The sequence below is a fragment of the Myotis daubentonii genome, chromosome 14 (genome assembly GCF_963259705.1).
Source record: "Myotis daubentonii chromosome 14, mMyoDau2.1, whole genome shotgun sequence".
Lineage (NCBI taxonomy): Eukaryota > Metazoa > Chordata > Mammalia > Chiroptera > Vespertilionidae > Myotis > Myotis daubentonii.
Window position 1 is genome coordinate 58,219,426 of NC_081853.1, and position 25,027 is coordinate 58,244,452.

The 25,027-nt window shown below is 47.8% G+C and overlaps 2 protein-coding genes across 2 annotated transcripts; both read right to left on the reverse strand.

The window, feature by feature from the left end:
- Nucleotides 1-1,670: 1,670 nt before the first annotated feature.
- On the reverse strand, nt 1,671-23,210 carry IHO1 (interactor of HORMAD1 1). Its single transcript, XM_059664749.1, has 7 exons — nt 23,138-23,210; nt 21,982-22,156; nt 19,770-19,933; nt 9,212-9,260; nt 8,946-9,033; nt 3,476-3,579; nt 1,671-3,208 (listed from the first exon to the last, which is right to left on the reverse strand). Exons 1-7 carry the CDS (start codon nt 23,191-23,193, stop codon nt 2,216-2,218), a joined length of 1,629 nt encoding a protein of 542 aa, XP_059520732.1. The 5' UTR covers nt 23,194-23,210; the 3' UTR covers nt 1,671-2,215.
- Nucleotides 15,838-16,923, reverse strand: RRP36 (ribosomal RNA processing 36). The gene has a single exon (XM_059664748.1). The coding sequence runs from the start codon at nt 16,906-16,908 to the stop codon at nt 16,453-16,455; it is 456 nt and encodes a 151-aa protein (XP_059520731.1). The 5' UTR covers nt 16,909-16,923; the 3' UTR covers nt 15,838-16,452.
- Nucleotides 23,211-25,027: the final 1,817 nt, after the last annotated feature.

Sequence of the window (25,027 nt, forward strand, 5' to 3'; positions counted from 1 at the left end):
TTCCTCTCTGAAATCAATAAAAATATATATTTAAAAAATAAAATGATTAAACTTTCAACTTAGAGTAATAAATGGTTTCCAGAGTTGCACTCCCTCCCCCGCCAGGAGATCAGCCCTGCTCCCTGAAACGTGCGAGAAAGGGGGTGATCACAAAGGCGATGCTGCAGGAGGGGCAGCAGGGCTCAGGGAGGTGCCCCTCGGGCGTTGGAGGAAGGGACGGAAGGACGGAGAAGGGTGGCGGCCAGAGCCAGGAGTCGGACATTAAGTGCAGCCCCGCCTGGCGCTCCCCTGGGGAGGAACTCCGGTGGTTACGTGACACATGAAACTGACACTCATGTGCTTCCATCCGGGCCAAGGGGACGTTAGCGGACCGACTGCACACCAGTGACCCACCAGCAGTAGGGACTGCAGCCCCGCCCCGTCCCGCCCTGCCTGCAGCCACCTCCATCTTGAACCTTAGTGTGTTGTTCTGCACAGGCCGTTCTCCACTCGCTTGTTCTGATTATAAAGCGATTAGCAAAGCAGCTACACTTGGATTTCTTTTCTATTCCCTACCTCCTGCCCCAGGTTTTTCCTCCTCAAAATCCACTTCACTCCCCCCTCTCCGCCCCCAACAAAACCTGTTGGAGGGAAAAAATGCCGGGTACAGATCCCTCTGGCCTGCAAGCCTTCCCCTAACCCTGGGCCACCGGAGCCGGTGTCGGTGTCAGGAGAGCCGGGAGGACCAGCACACGGGGCGAACCGGCCGGGAGCTGGTGCGGGAGCGCGGCCAGGCGGCCTGAGGCAGAGCCGGAGTCGCCCTTGCCCGCAGGGCCGCTGAGCAGATGCTGCCATGGCCACGGCCGCAGCCAGAGGAGGCCTGGCCTGGAGGAGCGCGCAGCCTGGCTGGCCCTGGCCCGGCCGCGGGTGAGGCAGGGCATTAAACTCGCCCGCCTCGCGGCACACCCCCCTGAAAGCAGGAGGACGCGCTCAGAGGCCCAATGTCATCGCTGTATTGGCTTGAAATGGGCAGATTCTGGAAGCGTCTGGATGGTAAGTGGGAACAGGGGCCCCTACCAATGCCCCCCGCCCGGGGGGATATAGGGAAGGGCTGCGTCAGCCGCCTGAGCTCCGGAGCCTGGCCCGGAGCAAGGCCCAGAGCAGGAGGGCAGCAGCTGGCGGAGATCGCGCCCGCCCGGCAGGCCCTGCTTTGCTCTGTTTGGCGGTTTTCTGGCCTCTCCAAGCCTTGTGCTGTGAAAGCCTGGGTGGCGGCCAAACAACAGCAGCCGCCTGCGCAGCCCTGGGCTGGCGGGTCCCGCACCGGCTGTGGCCCGTGTCCGCCAGCCCTGCCTCCAGCTCTTGCCTTGGATCCACAGTTTGTCCACGGAGGCCACCGAGGCTTCCTGGGAGCTCAGCCCTCGCAGGACCCGTCCATCCCGGGAGGGACTGGGCCAGACAACGAAGGAAGGAACCCAGCTTGAGAGCGGCCGGGTGGGGGGGGGGGGGGGCGCGGAGGAAAGACCTGCATCTCACTACCGACCTGACCTCCTAGGTCAGCTGGTGAGAGCAGCTCAGTAACTTAATGGGAGAAAAAAGTACAATTTGAAAAGTTTTATCTTTATTATTTTTATTTTTTACAAAAGAAATACGTATGCAAAACAATAAAAACTTCAGCAAGATATAAAGGGAAAGCGAGCGTCTCCTAAAGCCCACGGCTCTCCACCAGCCCACGGCCACCGCTGCCCTCGGGGCGTTAATCCAAGGTTGGAACAGGCCGTGGGGACAACAGTCCGGAGGAAAGTGGAGTCACGTGGCCTGAGCAGTGGCGCTCCGGGCACCTGTTTGGTGCCACCTCTGTCGCCGGCAGCTTTAGCGCGCTCTGCTCACCAGGCCTGACTAGCATGGCCGGTCCACTGACCAAAAACACAATGCTCTCGCAGCAGTCTGGGTAAAAACGTAAAAGTCTGGAGGCCCTGGGAGATATTGGTCACGTGTAGAGAATATTTTGAAGAAGCCCTGCTCCTCCAGCACCCATGCGCTCAGGGTTCCCGGAGCCACGCCCAGGCGGTGCCCCGCTCTCCCACCGGCTTCATGTCGGGAAGGAAGGGTGCACATGCCCTGGCGTGGGCAGCCCCGGGTGCCAGAACGCCAGACCTGCCCCCCTTTCTAGCAGGACGTCTGACCCTTCATTACTCTTTCCAGCCGGGACCATTCCACCAGCTGGAGTCACTGCCCATCAGGCGCTCTCGTCGCTGCTATCGAAACGCAGGTGGTAGAGCACGGCCTTCCCCGGCTGCTGGGACTGCGGGGCCTGGGGGCTTTCAGGGTTGAGGTCGCTGAACCAGCTCATTTGGGGGTCCCCCTGGGAGCTGTCAGAACGCTGGCTGCTGTCCTGGGGAGAGTGCCCACTGAGCTGCGGGAGGGCCCGGGGTGCTGCCTGCATTGTCCTGGGTCTGAGTGCCCCTCCCTGAGCAGGCTGTGTGGGGTTCCGTCCCTGGAGCCCCCGACACAGGGGCTGGGCACAGGGCTCCTGCTGCTCCGGGGGGGACCCCTGTGAGCCAGGACCGGGAAGCTGGGGGCACTGGGAACTGAAAGCACAGGCTGTGCTTCGGGGTTGCTCTTGCCGCCTGGTGGGGGGCCTGCCCCGGTGGGTGCTCCTGGGCGGCCGGCCTCTCCGCCCGTGTTCTCCCGTCACCAGCCGCTGCTCACAGGGGTCACGTGAAAACACGCCTTTGGTCTGACGTTTTGGGCTGGTTACAAAGTTGTTTACGTCCAGGGACAGAAGCCGCAAGGCTCCTTGGGCAGCCAGCTTCCTGCCGCCATAGTTCTCCGCGCTCGTCTTAGGGAGAAGCTGGCTCTTGAGGTTCGTCTGTACGGCCTTGTCCCGGACCCCCCTGCTTCTCTTCGCTTCTCCAACGGCCTCTTCTGGGAGGGCTGCCCTCTTGGCTCCCTCACCCCAGACATCAAACTCCCGGGGCCACGGGGCGCCCACCCTCAGATCCCGCGCTGGGAGGGCCTGGGCCCGCGGGGGCGAGGTCTGGGAAGTGCTGTCTCTCACGTGCGTGGGCCCCCGCGGCCCCGCGAGGAAGCTCTTCAGCTCCGCGAGGGCGCCGGGCACGTCGAGCTGCGCCAGCTGCTCACCCAGCTGGCGGACGTCCTTGCTCTGCTGCGCAGCCACAGCTTCAAGGTGCTTCAGGCCGGACGTCACTTCTGCAATCTCCGCTTGTCTCTGGGCAAGGCAGCGAGAAAGAAGAGCGTTACCACAGTGAGACGCCGAGCACAGTGGAAGGGGCAGACGAAGCCAGGGGTGTGGGGCAGCCCCGGCCGCATCTGCTGGAGGGTCCTGGGAAAGGAAGCGGGCCCTACCCTGGCGGGACCCAGGGGCCGGTGCTGTGTTGGCCTCTGTTCTGGCTGCAAGTTTGCAACATTAACGCTCCCTCTGGCCTCAGTGACAAAGTCAGCAGCGCACCAAGGACAGGAGCTGGGCTGTACTCACAGCTTGGAACTCCCTCCGCAGCTCCAGCACCGCCTGCTCCACGCGGCCTCTGTCCTGCGCTGTTTCCAACACCAGGTCCCTCTGGGCCCGCGCAGTTTCTTGCACTAAATACAGAACAATGACAATTCGCCTTAGGGAGACGGCGACCTGGCCACAGTGGTGGAGAGGCAGGAGGGAGGCTGGCCTGGCCCGGGCCTGCTCTGCCGGCAGATCAGCCGGGTGAGGAGAGGATGCCGGAGCAGGATGCTTCCTCTGCTGTCCTCCTCCCTCCCTCAGGACAGCCGGGCCATGGCACGCTCACCCTCAGCGCCCGCTGGGGCCCCTCAAACCTGTGGCCCAGGCAACAGCTCCTTCTTGGCCCACCGGCTGGGCCCTGTCACCAGAGGGATCTTCCTAGCAGGCAGGTATGGTCATGCCCCCTCTGAAACCTTCCCTGAAACTTTCAATGGCACCCCACTGCCCCCCTTCACATTGGCTCCTCCCTTCCCCCAGCCTCCCTGCATCTCTGGGCAGTTTCCTACGAGACCTCTCCCCGCTCTGGCCTGTGCCACTCCCTCAGCCTGGAGCACTTCTGCCTCCACGCCTGTCACTCTCCCCTGGCTCCACCGCCACCGTCCTCCTCCCATTCCTGCTCTTCCTTCTCTCACCATCTCCTCTCGGAAACGTCCTTTCCTGCCTGGCGTGGGCGTCCCTCTCTGCTGGTGGCACCGGGTGCTCTACCATCGCTCCTCACCCTCCACTCCTCACCCCCCATTCGTTGGGCTCTACTGGGCGTGGTGAACAGGGCGCTGGCTGCTCAGAAGTGAGAGCGGCCCCCTCTTTTGCATACGGGACTCACGTGTATTTATTTAGTAAACGTTGCTGCAATCAGCCATTGCCATTGTCTTGCTAGAGGGCTGTCATGTGAGGTTGCTCTCACATTTAGTCAATACACAGGGGAGACAGAGAGAAGGGCCATCAGGCTGACGAGCCCTAAAAGGAGGGTCTGAAGGATCAGCCTGAGCTCAAAACGGCAATAAACAAGCAAACAGGCCGAAACCGGTTTGGCTCAGTGGATAGAGCGTCGGCCTGCGGACTGAAGGGTCCCGGGTTCGATTCCGGTCAAGGGCATGTACCTGGGTTGCGGGCACATCCCCAGTGGGAGATGTGCAGGAGGCAGCTGATCGATGTTTCTCTCTCATCGATGTTTCTGAGTCTCTGTCTCTCTCCATTCCTCTCTGTAAAAAATCAATAAAATATATTTAAAAAAAAAAAAAAAAAAACAAGCAAACAGCGCAGAGCGCGCACAGGCCTTCCCCGCTGTGGCCACAGGGGAGGGGCCCCTGCTCTGGAAAATAGGGGAGCAGGACAGATGGAGGCCAGAGGGAAAAGGGGAGCTGGGCCTGCACAGACTGGGGAAGGTCTCCAGGCACAGGAGGCAGCCAGTACCAGGACCTGAGGCAAAAGGAAGAGCTTATTAGGACTAGGAATAGACAAGCCGGTGTGATGTTGGGAAAAAATCGTGTTCTGTGTATTTTACCACAATAAGAACGTAAGAGGTTTTTAGTTCAAGTCCATGTGTCAGCCAGTTAGAAAAAGGGTGTTTACTTATATTTCCGGTTCTGGATTCCTGTTCCTAAACGCAATTAGTCAAATAGTTTCCCAGACACCGTGCAGGTACTGGTAGCAGAAGGCAGACCTCGTTATCCGGCCCTGGATGAGCTCCTAAATGGCAGTGTCCTGACCACAGCGAGGATGCAGCACGGAAGCAGAGTGCAGACGGCAAGCCAGTGTTCGCGTCCAGTCCGTGCTCAGGACACAGCCGTGTCCCACGTGTTCTCTCCATGTCCCTGGAAACACGCCTTCCTTACAGGAGCTTTTTTTGGTATTGAGCTCGTTACTTTCAAAGTCTTCTTTTTTTCTTTTAAAAAGTTTCTGAAAAAGGACTCAAAACCTTCGTAGTGTGATACTAAGAGAAGGGATCGCACCGCTCCCATGCAGACGCTGGCTCCGCCTCCTGGATTCACGTTGTGAGCAGCTTAGCATGTTGTGTTACTCCGGACGCAGAGCCACAGAAACGGATCGTGTGTGTGTCCCTGTCTTCTGCAAGGGGACTCGCTTCATTTCTGCTTTGGCTCAAACAGCAGATATTTTTAACTTTTTTGTAAAAACTCCACTTTAAATCCCTGGGAAGAGGGTGTGCAGGCATCTGCTGCTATCGAGGGGCCTGAGAAAGGCCCCTGAGACAGGGCGGGCTCTGATGCTTTTCCGCTGTGACCAGCGACTCCTGTCTCTGGTTTTGCTTTCCCTGCTGTGCTGAGAGCAGAGCAACGGTCTGGGGGCCCACGTGTCAAGGAGATTCCTCAGTCCCCCCTTTTTCCAAGCTTCTCTTCCCACTGTTCACGAGATGGTCCTGGTTTCATTTAACAAGGAGCAAACCTTTCCACTCGAACGTGGTTCACATAGATGGGCCTCATTCTTCTGAATTACGCGTGCCTTGCTGAGAAAGGCATTTCTCTAAAATTATAAAAGTGCTGCCGTGTTTTCTTATAGTTCTCTTTATGATTATATTAATACATCTATTCATATGAAATTAGTTTTGATATAAGAGTTATCTATTTTCCAAAATTAGATATTTTCTAATTTTTTTATAGTGGCTCCTTTTTATTATCCTAATGATCATATACATATATTTTTTAATTTTAATTTCTTTAATCCTCACCTGAGGATATTTTTCCATTGATTTTTTGAGAGAGTGGAAGAGAGAGGGAAAGACAGAGAGAAATGTCAATGTGAGAGAGAAACATCATTGGTCGCCTCCTACACGAGCCCAGACCAGGGCCCGGGTTGGGGAGAAGCCTGCAACCCAGGTACGTGCCCTTGGCCAGAATCAAATCAGGAACCCTTCAGTCTGCAGGCCAACGCTCTATCCACTAAGCCAAACCGGCCAGGGCCTAATGATCATATTTTTCAATAGAACTGATACCTATTAGGTAAAAGTATTGCTCTCTCTTTTTTTAAAAAATTTATTTTATTGATTTTTTTACAGAGAGGAAGGGAGAGAGAGAGTTAGAAACATCGATGAGAGAGAAACATCGATCAGCTGCCTCCTGCACACTCCTACTGGGGATGTGCCCGCAACCCAGGTACATGCCCTTGACGGGAATCGAACCTGGGATCCTTGAGTCCGCAGGCTGATGCTCTATCCACTGAGCCAAACCGGTTAGGGCAGTACTGCTCTCTTTTAACTAGCTCACTTAAACCCAAGATAAAGTAGGATGTTGAGCCCTAACCGGTTTGGCTCAGTGGATAGAGCGTTGGCCTGCAGACTCAAGGATCCCAGGTTCAATTCCGGTCAGGGGCATGTACCTCGGTTGCAGGCTCCTCCCCAGTAGCGGGTGTGCAGGAGGCAGCTGATCGATGTTTCTCTCTCATCGATGTTTTTAACTCTCCCTCTCCCTTCCTCTCTGTGAAAAATCAATAAAATATATTTTTAGAAAAAGTAGGATGTGGATGGCCTTGGTAATTCATTTTATTTATTTTTTAATCCTCACTTAAGGATATTTTTACAATTGCTTTTGTATATTTTCATTTTTCTACCTTTATTTATAAGAACATAACTCCTCTCCTAACACAAAACAAACACACATCCAAGGAGCAGCTCATTAAAAACAACAGCAATAGAACCAGGGAACAGTGGGACCTTGTTTCACACCAGTCTGTGTGCCTGGCTCAGGAATTCCATTGCTTTTGAGAGAGTGGAAGGGAGGGCGGGAGAAGGGGAGAGAGAAACATCAATTGGGTGCCTCCTGCAGGAGCCCCATCGGGCGGCCTGGGCTCAAACCTGCAACCCAGGTACGTGCCCTTGACTGGGAATCGAATGCGGGCCAATGCGCTAACCACTGAGCACACCGGCCAGGGCAGAAACTCATTTCTTTGCTCCGGTCCTTGGTGTCCTTAGAGGAAGAACAAGAAGAGGCTTTGAGTGATCCTTCTGGCTGAACAGACAGACGGTGACGGGAAAGACCTCCTGACCTGTGAAGGCACCAGTCACTCAGCGACAGAGAGCACGTCCCCGCAGGAGACGCCCCTGGCCTTAGGGCCGCGCTCACACTGACGCCTGCAGCATGTGCGACGGCAAGTCCCGCCCATGGGCCAGTGGGTGCCTGGCTGGGTGACAGGGGCTTTGTCTGATCCTCTCCCAGGGACCAACTTCCTGCTCCTGATCACTTCCCACCAAGAAAGGGGCCGGCTGAGGACAGGCACTTGTGCCCATTTTCAAGAACGACCGCCTTTCTGATGAACACGATGCCAGTGTTCCTGCTCATCCTGCCGCGGCCTCTCTCCTGAGTCCTGCCCGCTGACAGTTAAGGAGCCCTCAGGGGCGGAGGGTCAGGACCCCACGCCTCCTATAAGCCAGACTCAGTGCCAGTCCCCTCTGCCTTGGTCTGGGGGGGGGGGCCGTGGGCGCTCCCATTCCCTGTGGGCCTTCCGCTCACAGCGCTACTGCCACCCTTCCTGTAGTTCACTGGTGTTAGTGTAGAAAGCGGAGCGCTCTCCTGGGCTTGTGGGGTGGGATTTTCCATCCTGTTCTGCAAAGGCAGCATTCCTGGTTTGCTTCTGCTCTTTGTCTTGCTGCTGCTGTGCGGGTAGCAGTTCGAGGCTTCCAGAACCGGTTCCGCACAGACGCATAGCAGCCCTGTGTGTGGGACACCAGGCTGGAAGCCAGCACACAGTACAGTGCTTCTTTGCAGACATATGGGGATTGATTTCTAAGCCACACAAAGGCATTAATTTTTGTAAATCATGAGCAATCCATCCCTTGGCATTTGAGTAAGTTGGCTTCAATTTGTTTAAAATAGAAAATAAACACCCAGCCAAATGCAAACAAGTGCAGATGCGGCCACCATCTTGCTGTCTAGCTGTTGCTTCCGGGAGGTGTCCGCCGAGGGGGAGCTGTGAGCTGGCTCTGTGTTTATTAAGGGACAGGATCGTGGTTTCAGCTGAATGTCACTCACGAATTGGCAGAGCAGGGGACCCTACAAACCACACACTGTACCTGAGGTTAAGAGAGATTCTGGGATTCACTGAACCAGGAGCCGGGAGAACAGCCGGTGACGGGTATTCTAACCCTAAGGGAACAGCCTCTGTTTCTACGCCTTGCGGGAGCAATGCCTTTCCAGGTCCGCTGAGACTGGGGTGCTGCGACTGCCTCCGCAGGGAGCTGAGCACCCCGGCAGGGCTCCAGCGGTGACTGGGCGGACGATCAGGGCTGCCCAAAAGGCATCTAGGGACAGGGGCCTTCCCACACCGGGGTCCCCCGACCCCGCTGAGTGCGCGTCACATCTCTTCAGGACTAACCTCTGTACCCACCTCGCATCTGAAACGCAGTATGGAACCTCACTACCTGCAGAACCCTGCCAGGGTCCCAAAGTTCCCACGCATGCTCGCCAGCGCCCTCTGCCGATAACCGCCAACAGGAGGCACTCACAGGTCTTGGCCACAGTCTCCAAAGAATCCAAAATAGACTGGCTTCTTGAACTGAGACGTTCCTCAGACTTTTCCACCGATGTCTGCAACTAAGAAACCCAAAATTAAGAAAAAAAATTCACAGATTGTTACTAACTTGGAGAATCGTCATTTAATGATAAAAGTTAATATATTGCTATTCTACATGAACTAAAGTCCTGACAACATAATGATTAAACTTCTTAAAGTGTAAGATGTTCTAACTCTTCGTAATGTAGCTGTACTTACCTTGTGAATGCTTTCTCTGACATGGGAAATGAAGCTGTACAGAGTCTCACTGGAATAGGAGAGAAAGAAGAAAATGCATGCTTGTGAAATACTGAAACAGACTGATTCCATGAAATGGCAGGCGTCCACCTGGTGCAGCATCAAACAAGCCCTTGGTCAGAGTTGGAGACCCAACCCCGAGAAACCTCAGTGTCCAGCTGAGGAAGGGGAACAGAGACTTTTCATGACCATTTCCAAGGCAAACCACTTTTCTTTTAAAAATTCATTCTATATGTATCTTAAATGAGGTTACATTTTAGCAGCTTCAGTAGTTACCACAGAACAGACAGGCGTTTACAGTTATATGCCCCAGAACTACGTTTTAGTCAGTGATGAACTACATGTACATCTGAGGTCCCATTAGACAATGGAGCTGAAAAATTCCTATCACCTAGCTCAGTGGTCGGCAAACCGTGGCTCGTGAGCCACATGCGGCTCTTTGGCCCCTTGAGTATGGCTCTTCCACAAAATACCACATGCGGGCGTGCATGTACAGAAAATACCACATGCGGGCGTGCATGTACAGTGCGATTGATACTTCGTGGCCCATGTGCAGAAGTCGGTATTTTGTGGAAGAGCCACACTCAAGGGGCCAAAGAGCCACATGTGGCTTGCGAGCCGCAGTTTGCCGACCACTGGCCTAGCTGACTCCTAACTCCTGGACACACCGTAGTCTAATGACTATTATTTTTACTCTAATAGTCAAAATAATAGAATGAGGAAGTAGGGAGACAATTCTGGGAACAATATTCATTTCTTTTTTTAAAAAAATAATTTTTTACTGATTTCAGAGAGAAAGAGGGAGAGAGAGATAGAAAGGTCAATGATGAGACAGAATTATTGATCAGCTGCCTCCTGCACGCCCTACACTGGGGATCGAGATGGCAACCCAGGCATGTGCCCTGACCGGGAATCGAACTGAGACCTCCTGATTCATAGGTCGACGCTCAATCACTGAGCCAGGCCTGCTGGGCAATATTCATTTCTAATGGAAAAGAAATTACCACAATTATTCCTCAAATAAATATCTTGCTTTTGAAAAGATTCAGATATGGATTGTCATTTAAACATTTTACAGCTTTTGTTTCTTTAATCTACATAATACAAATATCAACATCAATTTTCAAACCCCAATAGGACAACCCTTCATACCATATCTTTTTGTGTTCCACCAGACCGACTTTGAAAGGAGAATTTAATAGAACCATTTGGAAATCTACAAACCATATGTTTTGTTTTTTTTTCATGAAAGAGATTGGCATATTACCAATATAAAAATATTAAAAATATCTAAAAAATATATATATATGTAAATTAATCAAGGGTGTTAAGAATAGAATGTTATTAAAATACTAGAGGCCTGGTGCACAAGATTTGTGCACTTGGTTGAGGTGGGGGGGTGCCGTCCCTCAGCCTGGCCTGTGCCCTCTCGCAGTCCGGGAGCCCTTAGGGGATGTCTGACTGACAGCTTAGCGGGCCTAAGCCATCAGTTGGATATTCTTAGTGCTGCCGTGGAGGCAGGAGAGGCTCCCGCCACTGCCGCTGCGCTTGCCAGCTGTGAGCCCAGCTTCTGGCTGAGCAGCGCTCCCCCTATGGGAGCGCACTGACCACCAGGGGGCAGTTCCTGCATTGAGCGTCTGCCCCCTGGTGGTCAGTGCATGTCATAGTGACCAGTTGTTCTGCCGTTGGGTCAATTTGCATGTTAGCCTTTTATTATCTAGGGCAGCTGTGGGCAAACTACGGCCCACGGGCCGGATCCGGCCCTTTGGAATGAATAAAACTATTGAAAAAAAAGACCGTGCCCTTTTATGTAATGATGTTTACTTTGAATTTATATTAGTTCACACAAACACTCCATCCATGCTTTTGTTCCGGCCCTCCGGTCCAGTTTAAGAACCCATTGTGGCCCTGACCAGTTTGGCTCAGTGGATAGAGCGTTGGCTTGTGGACTTAAGGGTCCCAGGTTCGATTCTGGTCAAGGGCATGTACCTTGGTTGCAGGCACATACCCAGTGGGGAGTGTGCAGGAGGCAGCTGAATCGATGTTTCTCTCTCATCGATGTTTCTAACTCTCTATCCCTCTCCCTTCCTCTCTGTAAAAAATCAATAAAATATATTAAAAAAATAAAAAATAAAATAATAATGCTTTAAAAAAAAACAACACCCATTGTGGCCCTCGAGTCAAAAAGTTTGCCCACCCCTGATCTAGGGTAAAAGCAGGGAATTAGGGTACCTAGAAATACAACCAAAATTAAAGAAATACAAGAGTTAGAAACATAATAGAAGTAGAGATAAAAATATGATCGAAATAGTGAAGGAAAGATGATAGAAAATAGAACAAAAGACAAAGAGATAGAAAATAGTTTTTAAAAATTAGAGGATCAATGCAAGAGATCCAACACATACCCAACATTGTAAATACAAAAAGAAAGAAGAGTGAAAATAGAGAGCAGGTTTTTCAGAAATATAATCAAAATTCCCAGAACTGAAAGACCTAAGTTTATAGGTCAAAAGGAACTACCCATGCCCAGGAATTATGACATGCCACATTAAAGCAAATTACTGTAAAATTTCAAAACTCTATGGATAATGAGAAGGTCCTAAGGACTTCCAGAAAGAAAAAAGCAAGTGACATACACAGGATCAAGGATCAGAATGGCATCAGATTTTTAAAAGCAACATATAAAGCAACAGGGCAAGGCAGCAATGCTTTAGAAATGCTGAGGAAAAAGAATTTCCAATCTGGAATTTTATATCCAGCCTAATTTGCCCATGAACTGTGAGGGGAAAAGAACTTCAGATAGCCCTGGCTGGTTTGGCTCAGTGGATAGAGTGTTGGCCTGAGGACTGAAGGGTCCCAGGTTTGATTCTGATCAAGGGCACATGGGTTGCGGGCTCGATCCCCAGTGGGGGGCATGCGGGAGTCAGCTGGTCCATGATTCTCTCTCATCATTGATGTTTCTATCTCTATCTCCCTCACCCTTCCTCTCTGAAATCAATTAAAAAAAAAAAAAAGAACTTCAGATACACAAGTTCTCAAAAAGTTGTTTAGGTGCCATGTACTGTTTTCAGAAAGTTTCTGAAATATATGCTTCACCAAACCCAAGGGGTAAACCAAGAAAGAAGCGGACATAGAATCCAAGTTAGAGGATCCAACTCAGATAACAGCCGCACTACAGACTGAGAGTCCCAAGTTCATATTAGAATTAGGAAGGATGCCTCTGAAAAGAAAATGACACTGAAAGAATTTCTAATGCGTTTAAATATGTAACAAGAAGCTTTTTCAGTTTGGCTGCAGCATTTGGGAATAGACTTATGATTCCTACACAGAAAACTAAGCAAAAAAGAAAAGGCAATTTTGAACATTAGGAAAATATAATCAGTTTATATGACTTTCCAGGGCCATCTAGAGTGGTTACAGAGTGATAAGGACATAAAGATTGAAAAGGGATTTAACTAAAAATGTTTCTGTAGCTATATTGGATTTTGTTTTTGCCAGAATTGATTAAAATTGTGATTTTTCTGCCTATCATATAAATCAGTATCTTAAGCTTGAACGTTTCCATTTGGTTCACGGGAGAGGGCTCCGTGTGATTAAAAGGATGACTAGTGGAGCCGAAACTGGTTTGGCTCAGTGGATGGAGCGTCGGCCTGCGGACTGAAGGGTCCCAGGTTCGATTCCGGTCGGGGGCACATCCCCAATGGGAGATGTGCAGGAGGCAGCTGATCGATGTTTCTCTCTCATCGATGTTTCTGGCTCTCTATCTCTCTCCCTTCCTCTCTGTAAAAAATCAATAAGATATATTTAAAAAAAAAAAAAGGATGACTAGTGGTTTCAGGGAGAGGCTCAGGCAAAAGCCAGACACCAGGGGATGCAGAGGGGTCCCTCCATGGCCTTTGGTTCTAAGGCTCCTGGTCATGCTAGAGGAGCAGCTGTTCTTTAAAAAACAAAACTTTATTGTTGAAAGTTTTTGTTTCCCGTTTACCCCTGCACTGAGGAGGAACTTTTGAAGAGAGAATTGCCCCGCCCAGCCTGGGGGCCTGCAGAGATTAGCCAGGTGCCGCCCATCTTCTTGATGAGTTTCACCTCCTCACCCAGGAAGCGCTTCTCCAGGAAGTCAGAGCTGAGGGCCTGCAGCTCCAACAGGGCCTGGGTGGGGTTCCCCATGACTATGTCGGCTTCTACAGCGCCCTGACTTTTGCCCACTCATCTTGGGGAGGCTTCAGCACGCCCTGGAAGAATGCAGCCACCATGCTGGCTTTGCATCTTTGATCCGGGACACCCTCACGCTTCTTCTCGGCCAACTCGCGGAAGTGGCCCACACCCTCCAGAGCCGTCACAGTGGAAAGAGAAGCCCAGAGAGAGGTGGGTGGAGGAGGCCGCAGAGGCAGGCTGACCAGGAGGCTGACCGCAGCCTCCACCTCGGTGGAATAATTCTGACGAGTTTGGGAGCTCATGGTTGTTGGGCGCTAGGGAGTTAAGGTAAAAAAAAACAGTACTGGCTGGTCTCCGAGGATGAGGGTGGCTGAGGTGTTGGAAAAGAGGTTGGAGGGTGGTCAGAGGCTGGAAGAAAGGGTGGCCCTGGGTCTGTCCCGTCCACTGCTGAAGCAAGAAGCAGGTCCAGGGGACTGGCAAGGGCACACTGCCTTGAATTCTTTTTAATAGAAATTCTTCAGAGTCCTCATCATTTACTTTCTCTATGTAAATACTATAGACATTTTTTGCCATCTTGTAAATAATTGTTAACAGAAATTCATTTCACTACAAAAAATAGAGGAAACAAAACAGAGAGAAAGAAAGAAGGAAGGCCAGAAGGAAGGAAAGAAAGTAGGACTCAAATGTTTCAACGATTTTTTTCAGTTCAGAAATATCAAACAAAATGTAACCCAAAGGCCCAGAGAACAAAAATAAGACTGATCTCTCTGAAGCAGTAAGAGGAGAGGGCACCTGCCCATTGCAGCCCTGAGGGGTCTCTGAGAGCCCGGAGCTGCTAGAGCTGGATTCCTCAGGGAAAGAAGTCAAAGTCTGGAAAATGTTCATCAACAGAATCAAAGTCTGCAAGGAGAGCATTTTGCTTTTCTAACTAAAGATAGTATACAGTATAACAGATACCCAATCTAGGAATTCCTAAAGATTCTGGCTCTTTCAACATCAGAGCACTGGTGGTGCTAAGCAGTGCATCCTCACGCACAGAAGTGATAGGGTGTCTCTGCTTGGGTGTTATGATTCCTGTGATACCTAAAGACGTTGCCTTGGTAATAACTTACTAAGAAATGAACACGTTAATTTCCTCAATGACTTCACTTTATTTAAAAACCAGAGGTCCAGTGCATGAAATTGTGCACGGGTGGGGTCCCTAGGCCTTGCTGTGATCAGGGCCTCCCCCCCTTCTCCTTCCCTCGCCACCTGCGTCTGCCGCCACCCACCCCCGGTAACCTGTCCTAGCCTGGGGTCCCAACCCTGATCAGGCGATCGGGGCCTGCCGGCCAGGGGTAGGAACCAGCAGGTTGGCTGGCAGGCCCCATTGGTTATTGGAGTCTGCGGGCTGGGGGCAGCTCCTGCATTGAGTGTCTTTCCCCTGGTGGTCAGTGCGCGTCATAATGGTCGCTTAGACTTTTTCATATATAGAAGATACTGCAACTCCAAATTATTCATGTATTTGTTTTAAAAATCAACACTAAAAGGAATATAAAATTTAGGGTAATCTGAAAAAATAGCAACATTTCAAAATGAGAAAATCAGCTTGCACTGTGAACTTAAGAATTCACATGCTATGTTTTGTTTTGTTTTGAAATATATTTTATTGATTTTTCACAGAGAGGAAAGGAGAGGGATAGAGAGTTAGAAACATCGATGAGAGAGGAACATCGATCAGCTGCCTCCTGCACACCTCCTACCGGGGATGTGCCCGCAACTAAGGTACATGCCCTTGGCTAGAATTGAACCTGGGACCGTTCAGTCCGTAGGCAGATGCTCCATCCACTGAGCCAAACCGGTTAGGGCTTGTTTTGTTTTTTAATATATTTTTTTAATTGATTTCAGAGAGAAAAGGAGAGGGAGAGAGAGAGAAACATCAATGATGAGAGAGAATCACTGATTGGCTGCCTCCTGCACATCCTCCACTGGGGCTAGAGCCCGCAACCCAGGCATGTGCCTTTGACTGGAATTGAACCTGGGACCCTTCAGTCCGCAGGCCAATGCTTTATCCACTGAACCAAACCAGCTAGGGCACATGCTATGTTCTTGATCCTAAAACACATAATGTTATCTTATTTCCTAATTCCGATGATCTGAAAAGAAAACAAATTAAAGGCAGAATTTTGGGTAGAATAAACATAATGCTACTTGAATACTGCATTGCTCTATGACAGTGGTTCTCAACCTTTGGATCTTTAAATACAGTTCCTCATGTTGTGACCCAACCATAAAATTATTTTCGTTGCTACTTCATAACTGTAATGTTGCTGTTATGAATTGTAATGTAAATATCTGATATGCAGGATGGTCTTAGGCGACCCTGTGAAAGGGTCATTCGACTGCCAAAGGGGTCGCGACCCACAGGTTGAGAACCGCTGTTCTAAGAAGTCCTTTATTTTTTTTTATTTTTTTTTTTTGAGCGACAGGAATGTTTATTAACTGGCTCCTACATAAAGTCCCAGTCCTGGAAGCCATCAACAGACTCCATGGCCTTCACTAACCTAAGGTCACTGACCCTTTTTTTCCTGTCAGAATTACTGATTTCACAGGGGCTGGGAATGTTCAGCCTGCGGGCCATATAAGGCCCATGGCATCACTTGGTCTGGCCCTGCCACGGCATTAGGGATGAGTTCATTAAATGTTTGATCAAATACGGCCGCTAATTTTTAAACTGATGATATTGTATGGCCCATGAATGTTAGAAATATACAAATGGCCCTTGGCAGAAAAAAGGTTCCTATCCCTGGTTTAAGGCAAGGATGGGAGGACACGAGTACATGATGAACCAGATTCAAGCAGAGGAGTGTGGCATGGCGAAGGCTGAGCTGTTCCTGTCCATCCCTAGGGCAGCCCAAGAACCCTTTAGTCATTGCTGAGCCAATCTAGTTCAAGGGCAGCTGTGATCCTTGTCCTTGAAGGGGAGAGACCCAGAATAGGCCAAGCCCCAGTCTGTCCCACAGACCCAGTTCTCACTGGGGCAGTGGCAGAGCTGAGGTCAGTTCCTATTAGTCCTTATTCAAAGGGAGATGTCGCCTGTCTTTGCCTGCGTTCCGGCGCCTTTTTCGACTCAAGAAGCTGTCTAGCTTCTTGCTGCGTTTCAGCTCCTTGAACTTCTCAGCTAGGACCAGCTGGCGCTGTTCAGATTTCTTCAGGAAGTACGGACGATGGCCCTGCTGGGCCTGCGCCCGCCGCTCCTGCTTCAGAGCCAGGCGCAGCTCCTGCTGCCGCTTCTGCTCCTGCTGTGCCATTTCTTGCTGCTCCATTCGCTGAAGCAGCTGCTGCAGCTTCTCATGCTTCTCCCCTGAACGGTGCTTCTTCAACTGCTTTTTCACAAGCTCTTTCTCTTTGGCTCGGATGTCATTCAGGAATTGATACGTTTTGTCAAACACTTCAGGATTATATTCCCCTGACAAATCGTCAAAGCGGGGGTCCCGGGCTACCCTTCCGCAGGCCCCCGCCATCCCCGGTCCCGAGGGGAGAGCCGGCGGCGGGCCCGGCGCGGGACCTTGCTCTCGGCATCAGCTCCTATTTTTTTTATTTTTTAAATAAATCTTTATTATTCATATTACAGTTGTTCCTCTTTTTCCCTCCATAGCTCCCCTCCACTCGGTTCCCACCCCACCCCCTGCCCTTAACACCCCCCGCCCTTAACACCCCCCCCCACTGTCCTCATCCATAGGTGTACAATTTTTGTTCAGTCTCTTCCCACACCCCCCACACCCCTTTCCCCCCGAGAATTGTCAGTCCACTCCCTTTCTATGCCCCTGATTCTATTCTATTCACCAGTTTATTCTGTTCGTCAGATTTTTTATTCACTTGATTTTTAGATTCACTTGTTGATAGATATGTATTTGTTGTCACTTTGTTGTTGATAATTTTTATCTTTACCTTTTTCTTCTTCTTCCTCTTCTTCAAGAATATCCTTCAGCATTTCATATAATACTGGTTTGGTGGTGATGAACTCCTTTAGCTTTTTCTTATCTGTGAAGCTCTTTATCTGACCTTCAATTCTGAATGATAGCTTTGCTGGATAAAGTAATCTTGGTTGTAGGTTCTTGCTATTCATCACTTTGAATATTTCTTGCCACTCCCTTCTGGCCTGCATAGTTTCTGTTGAGAAATCAGCTAACAGTCTTATGGGTACTCCCTTGTAGGTAACTAACTTTTTCTCTTGCTGCTTTTAATATTCTCTCTTTGAAGATCTTTTGCCCTTGGCATTTTAAATACGGTGTGGTCCTCTTTGGATTCCTTTTGTTTGGGGTTCTCTGTGCTTCCTGGACTTGTAAGTCTATTTCTTACAAGGTAGGGGAAGTTTTCTGTCATTATTTCTTCAAATAGGTTTTCAATATCTTGCTCTCTCTCTTCTTCTGGCACCCCCATAATTCGGATGTTGGTACGCTTGAAGTTGTCCCAGAGGCTCCTTGCACTATCTTCAAATTTTTGTATTCTTTTTTCCTTTTGCTTTTCCAGTTGGGTGTTTTTTGCTTCTTCGTATTTCAAATCTTTGACTTGATTCTTGGGATCCTCTGGTCTGCTGTTGGATCTCTGTATATTATTCTTTATTTCAGTCAGTGTATGCTTAATTTCTAGTTGGTCCTTTTTCATATCCTTGAGGGTCTCACTATATTTCTCGGAGGTTTCTAGAAGATTCTTGAGTAACCTTATAACCGTGGTTTTGAACTCTATATCCAGTAGTTTGCTTTCCTCCATTTCTTTCATTTGTGACCTGTTTCTTTGTCTCTGCATTTTGGCTGCTTCCCTGTGTTGATAGAGTGGCTTTGTGTGCTAGGTGTCCTAAAGGGCCCAGTGGCTCAGCCTCCCTAAATTACCTGAGGTGTACCCTCTTGGTGCACCCCTTTGTGGGCTCTGTGCACAGTCTTGTTGTAGTTAAACCTTGATTGCTGTTGGTATCACTGGGAGGAATTGACCTCCAGGCCAATTGGCTGAGGACCAGCTGTGTCTACAGTGGGAGAACTTCTGTGCTGGAGACACCCTTATGGGGCAGGACTTGCTTCAGTGGGGCTTTGGTGCTGAGTCTGCCCCCTGAGTGTGTCTCTTATGGTGTGAAGAGTTGTAATCTGGATGGTCTCACTCTGACCACTGGGTGCACTGGCTCTTGGATCTCCAAGGAGGTTCAAAGTCAGCCACTGCCTGAGGCCATGCAGCAGGAGCTACAGAGAAATCTGCAGATTCCTCCTCTTTGTTTGGGGTTTGGAGGTGGCCAGATGAGGTGCAGCTGTGAAGCAATGCAGGCTGCTGATTTGAGCCTTAGGCCTTCTTTTGGAATCTCTGGGGTTCTCTGACCCAGCTGAAGTTTGACATGTTTTTAGGCAGAGAAAGGCCAGGCCATTCGTATGCAAAAGCCTCTGTGCACAGCTTGGGTGGGGTTGTAAATTGGGTGGAGCGGGGTCTCAGGGGATCACCAGGGGTCACCAGCCTCGTGCAGGAACAATGACAGCTGTAAGCGCCTCTGCGAGAAAGCTGCCCTCGCGTTCCGGCCTGATGCCAGACAGTCCAGTTTCTCTCTGTATGAATCTGGGTTCCCAGCTTCTCACCTGTAACTGGAGTTCAGAGCAGTCGGGAGCTTGTATCTCCCTCCCGATTGAAAAAGACAACAGCGTACCCAGCTGCCAGCCCCTTTCGAATGCGCCTCTGTACCTCTGCACTTCTGCACCTCCTACTGGACTCAATGTGCTTTTCTCTTTCCTTCTAGTTGTAGAATTTCCACTCAGCCAGCCTTCCTGTGGTTCTGGATGGTATTTGTTTTGTCTTTTAGTTGTAGTTTTAATGTGGTTGTGCACGGCAGCAAGTTCAGGTGTTTACCTATGCCGCCATCTTGGTTGTCTCTCAAATATTTTCTTTCTAAGAAGTCCTTTAGCTGACTTTTCAGAGGGGCCAAACCTGTGGCAGCCATATTCAAATCTGCTACAAGTTATACTGACAAGAAAGCAAATAAAGAGTAGTTTTTTAAAAAAAATGTATTTTTATTGATTTCAGAGAGGAAGGGAGAGGGAGAGAGAGATAGAAACATCAATGATGAGAGAGAATCATTGATCATTTGCTGCCTCCTGCATGCCCTCTACTGGGGATTGAGCCTGAAACCTGGGCATGTGCCCCTGACCGGGAATCAAACTGTGACCTACTGGTTCATAGGTCCACACTCAACCACTGAGCCACACTGGCCCAACAAGAGTAATAATTAGATGAGCTATAAAGGCAAGAGTGCTATCATGCTGAAATTGAATTACTCACTATTGGCATTCCATTTTCTATTTCCCTCATAAAAGAGAAGATATCTTGTCTACTTGAAAGGTTTGCATACCTGTCACATTTATCTTTTGCTATTTTCTTTTTCTCCTCAAACTGTTCCAAAAGGCCTTTTGATTTTCCAACTGGCAAAGGAAGAGGAAATAAGCCTCCATCATTTATATCTTCTTCAAACAGCTGGGGTTTTGTCTGGTACTTTGTGAAAATACTAGGTTCATTCTGTTAAAAAATCATTATAGCATTTCACATATAAAAATACCTATAACATTCACTATTTTCTATACAATGCAGAGTCATAATCATAATACCAGTAAGTGAAATTCATAATATTAAATAACATAGCATGTAGTATTTTTTTTTAGTTCATATATTCAAGAAAACTATATTAAAAAAAAAACAACAACTCTTTTTATTAATATAGTTCTGCATTACTGGCCCAGAGAGATATAAAATGCCAGCTAAAATGGTTTCAAATCAATTGCATAAATTTAAAGGCAACAACAGATAATTATTTTTCCTATCAACTATTTTATTTATATCTTTTAAATTTCATTTTTAATTATAGTTGATATACAAAATTATTTATATTAGTTTCAGGTGTACAACATAGCGATTCAACATTTATAAGACCTTCCAAAGAGATAGATCATCACCTGTGTGATCTAGGTCTAGTAACCATCTGTCATGTTAAATAGTTATTACAACACTAGAGGCCCAATGCACAAAATTTGTGCAAGAGTAGGCTTTCCTTCCCCCAGCTGCTGGCACTGGCTTCCCTCTGGCACCCGGGACCCGGGCTTCCCTCCGGCTGCTGGCAGGCACCCAGGACCTGGGCTTTCCTCACAGCCCCGGCTTTGTCTGGAAGGACGTCTGATCTAATTGGCATATTATGCTTTTATTATTATAAATTATTAACTCTATCCCCTATGCTGTACATTACATTCCTGGGACTTATTTTATAACTGAAAGTTTGTATTTTTTAATCCCCTTCTCCTTTTCTGCCCAACATCCTACCCCTCTCCCCATCTCTGGCAACCCTCAGTTTATTTACTACAGAGAATTATTTATACTATCTCTGAGGTGATGTGTTAACATTTTCGTATTAACCAGTTTAACTCAAATTGCTGTTGCTTAGCTGCTAGTGGAGTAGACTAGCTGGTAAGATGGACATGAACTGGACAGTGGGCACACGGACACATGGTGAGCCAATCCCTGCATCTGATGCAAAGTGCACTCTGGAGCATGTAGGAGTACATTTGCTCCTTCGTGCCACTGGGCACAGTGTTTGTACTGAAATGCTCATCTCACAGCATACCCTACTACTTAAAGCACTGAGCTAAGCTTATTTGTTAAGTTTTTATTTGATGCACATAAATCTGTATATAAAGTCAAATCTAGTTCTAGACCAAAATAAATACATAAAATTATTTCTGACTCACAAAAGAAGACATGCTGGTCTTAAAAAGTCAAGGACTCAAGAGACTTGGTTTCTCCTTCTGGCCCTTATTTATTAACTCAGAACCCTCATGTCCTTCTTCAAGGAGATAAGGTAGCACAGTACACTATAATCCACAAAGCACCTGAAATTTCCTAGAGAAAATGTCCATCTAAAATAAAATTTATGTACTTTATTCCAACTTTTCTAAAGTTCTTTTTCTTATGAAATGTTTATAAATAATAGTATGACTAGTCATAGAAAATGGCATGCAATATTTGGATCTCTCTAGAAGTGGTCAAGGTACTAAAACAATTCTATACTAGAGGCCTAGTGCAGAACATCTGTGCACTTGGGGGGTTTTCCCCTCAGCCCTGCCTGCGCCCTTTAGCAGTCTGGGAGCCCTCGGGGGACATCCTTAGCGCTACAGTGGAAGAGAGAGAGAGGCTCCTGCCACCACTGCTGCGCTTGCCAGCTGTCAACACAGCTTGTGGCTGAGCAGTGCTCCTCCTGTGGGAGCGCACTGACCACCAGGGGGCAGCTCCTGCATTGAGCATCAGCCCCCTGGTGGTCAGTGCTCGTTATACGACGGGTCATTCTGCCATTCGGTCGATTTGCATATTACCATTTTATTATATAGAATGCTTTAGTAATAAAAGAAACTGCAAATATAGATATTTTCTCCATTTCAAACTGCCAAGTCAAGTGAATCACCAATAAGCACAAATCCAGTTAGAAGAGTAAATATAATTCAACAGAATAAGTCATCTTTATGCTTATCTCCATAATGGTGGTGAAATGTGTTCAGAGAAATTCTGGCAGTCAGACTCACATCCAGAGAACCCTTTTGTAACGGTTTTGGGTCTCTCAAATGGACACCAACATCCAAAGGTGCTGATAGGGTCTCTGAACTTTCTGGACAGAACTGGGATCCAAAGAGGAACTGAGAGTCACTGAGACTGGAATAATCACCCGGATTATTAGCCCAGCTAGATGACTTAGTGGTCCTGAAATTAAGCAAGAAAAGAAAAGTATAGCTAGTGGAAAACATCTTGAACAAATCAAATCACTATTAATTTTAGAATATTCTGGGCAGAGTGCTAGCCTATTCTGACTTCCCATCCCCTGAACACTGTCACTACAACCTATAAAGAAACAAGAACAATTTGAATGCCAGGTATTTTGATTACAGCAACTTGGGAACAATCAGATGGGAATTCAAACAATAACACCATTACTGCTTGCACAATAGCACTGTAGGGTATTAACACCATTTTGGAGATCAAAGTTCATAAAATCTTTAGGGATTAAGAGAACATTATCTTTTTAAAAGTTGAATCTTTTCATCACTAAAGGGATAAAAAATAAAATATGGCATATGCATATAACTGAAGCAATAAGCTAGATTTACATATAACCACATGAATAAGTCTCAAAATCTAATTTTGAGTGCAGAAAAAAGTAAAAACTAAATGAGCACTATTACATACCATTTATATAAACTTTTAAACCTACAACATACACACCATGAAGGTGGGGCCCTCATGATGGGCTGGTGCTCGCTCTCCCCCGCTGCCCCCCCAATGTGAGGACACAGCAAGCCAGGAAGGGACCTCTCCCCGGAAACTAATTATGCTGACATCAAGTTCTAGGGCTTCCAACCTCCACACCTGAGAACATTCCTGTTGGTGAAGCCGTCCATTTACGGTCCTGTGCTTTGGTAGCCCAAGCAGACTCTAGCTCTCACTGTCCCTGGGCCCATGCTGGACAGTCATTGCTCAACTAACACACATAGCTGAATCGACAGTGCTTTTATCATCATAAAACAGGCGAAAGGAAAAAGACAAGTATGGGAGGGTGCAGCAGTGACAGGCAAGGGGAAGAAACTATATGCTAACTCTATAACCAACAGGAAGGGGAGCCTTTTCTATAAAATAAATAAAACTAAAAGATCTTTAAGTATCCGACTATATAACTGAAAAACTTACCCAGAGGTTGAGGGAATACTGAGCATATCTTTGATATTCCAGACATTAAAATTCATTTCTTATGATTATTCCTATTTAAAAAAAGAGAAACATTAATTTAAAAGGTTAATATAATCACCCCAAGATTGCTTTACTGGTGATGATACGTAGATGAGGACATTTCAGTAGTTATATTTTCATCCAAATAATGAAAATTCCCATTACCTACGAGCCAGAAACAGGCATTCTCTGTTGTTAAACTGTGTAGAAATTTCTCTCCTTCTTGATACCACCAGAGAGAGCCCAGTCACCTGTGAAATAGGAAATCCGACTTCCATCCTCTGCTCTCTAGGTCTTTTCTCTAGCCACCGACTAATAATCCGCTTTTAGGAAAAGCCCAATACATCCCACTTCATTGCCGTGATACAATGATTTAATGTATAAGCGGTTCTTCCTGGACGATAGGATCTCGGAATGCCAGGAGAGCTGAGGGGTTGGGCATAAAGAAGCTGGACGAAGAGCAAGCGCTTTGTGCAAAAGCCTTCCCACACCGCTCCTGAGCAGCTGCCTCCTCTGCCACTGCCAATACCATACTCTGCATATGACACACAGTTCCTTGTGATGCGCGTATAGCCCGGATTTCATGAAACAAGCCCAATTTTTAAATTTTGTCTCTCTGCTCTCACAGAACATTTATATGTATCATTACATATTACCATTGAGTCCTACACATATGGTAGACTTATATGATCAAATATCAAATACTGTTCCAACATAGATCTGAATAAAACAAGTTCTGAACAAATATAGACATTTAGTATACTTTTTATATAATTTAATCTTCTGTAGAGAAACCTGTTACATTGAAGTTTCCTAATCTTCTAGGAAAACACGAATTTGGGTGTTTATAACCACTTCTTTTGCAAGAATGTGAAGTATACACCACAGGATCAAGTATGTGCCAGGCACAGCACTAGACACATTGCAAGATACATCTACACAGTCCAGCTATATGCCAGGTGCAGTGCTAGGTACATTGCAAGATACAAGGTTAATGATTTTGTGAGACAGGTATCTTTATCCTCAAATAAATTTATAAATGAAAGAGGAGACATTACAAAATAAAAGGCAATCTACAGAATGGGAGAAAATATTTGTAAATCACATATCTAATAAAAGTTTAATATCCAAAATGTATAAAGAATTTATATAGCCCTAGCTAGTTTGGCTCAGTGGATAGAGTGTTGGCCTGTGGACTGAAGGGTCCCGAGTTCGATTCTGGTCAAGGGCACATGCCTGGGTTGCAGCTCAATCCCCACCAGGGGGTGTACAAATCAATACCAAAAAAACAAATGCCAAATGATTAAAAATGGGCAGAAGAGCCCTAGGTGCTTTGGCTGTTAGCACATCAGCCCTTGGACTGAAGGGTCTCGGGTTCGATTCCAGTCAAGGGTACAAACCTGCTTAGGAGGCAACCAATCGATATATCTCTATGTGTTTCTCTCTCTTCCACCTGCTTCCTCCCTCCCACACTCTGAAAAGCAATGGAAAATTATCCTCAGGTGAGGATTAACAAGAAAAAATTTTTAATTTAGAAAGTATCTATATAAAAGGCTAATATGGTGTGTCCTTCCCTCCATCTGGGTAATGATGTCATATAGCAACGCCCGGCTTCCTCTCCCTAGTGACTAGCCTCCTTGGAATTTCTTCAGCCCAGGAACACCACTTGCTTTATAGCCAGGTGCAAACATTTTACACTTTATCCAAATGTCTGTTTTCCCGTGCCTCATCTCATTTGATCCTCACAGAAGTCCTGGAGTAGATAGGAGATTCGGTAGAAACCTATTTTCTTTTCATTAGCCGGAAAACGGAGATTTAGAAAGCTTAGAAACTTGACCCGACTGAAAAGAA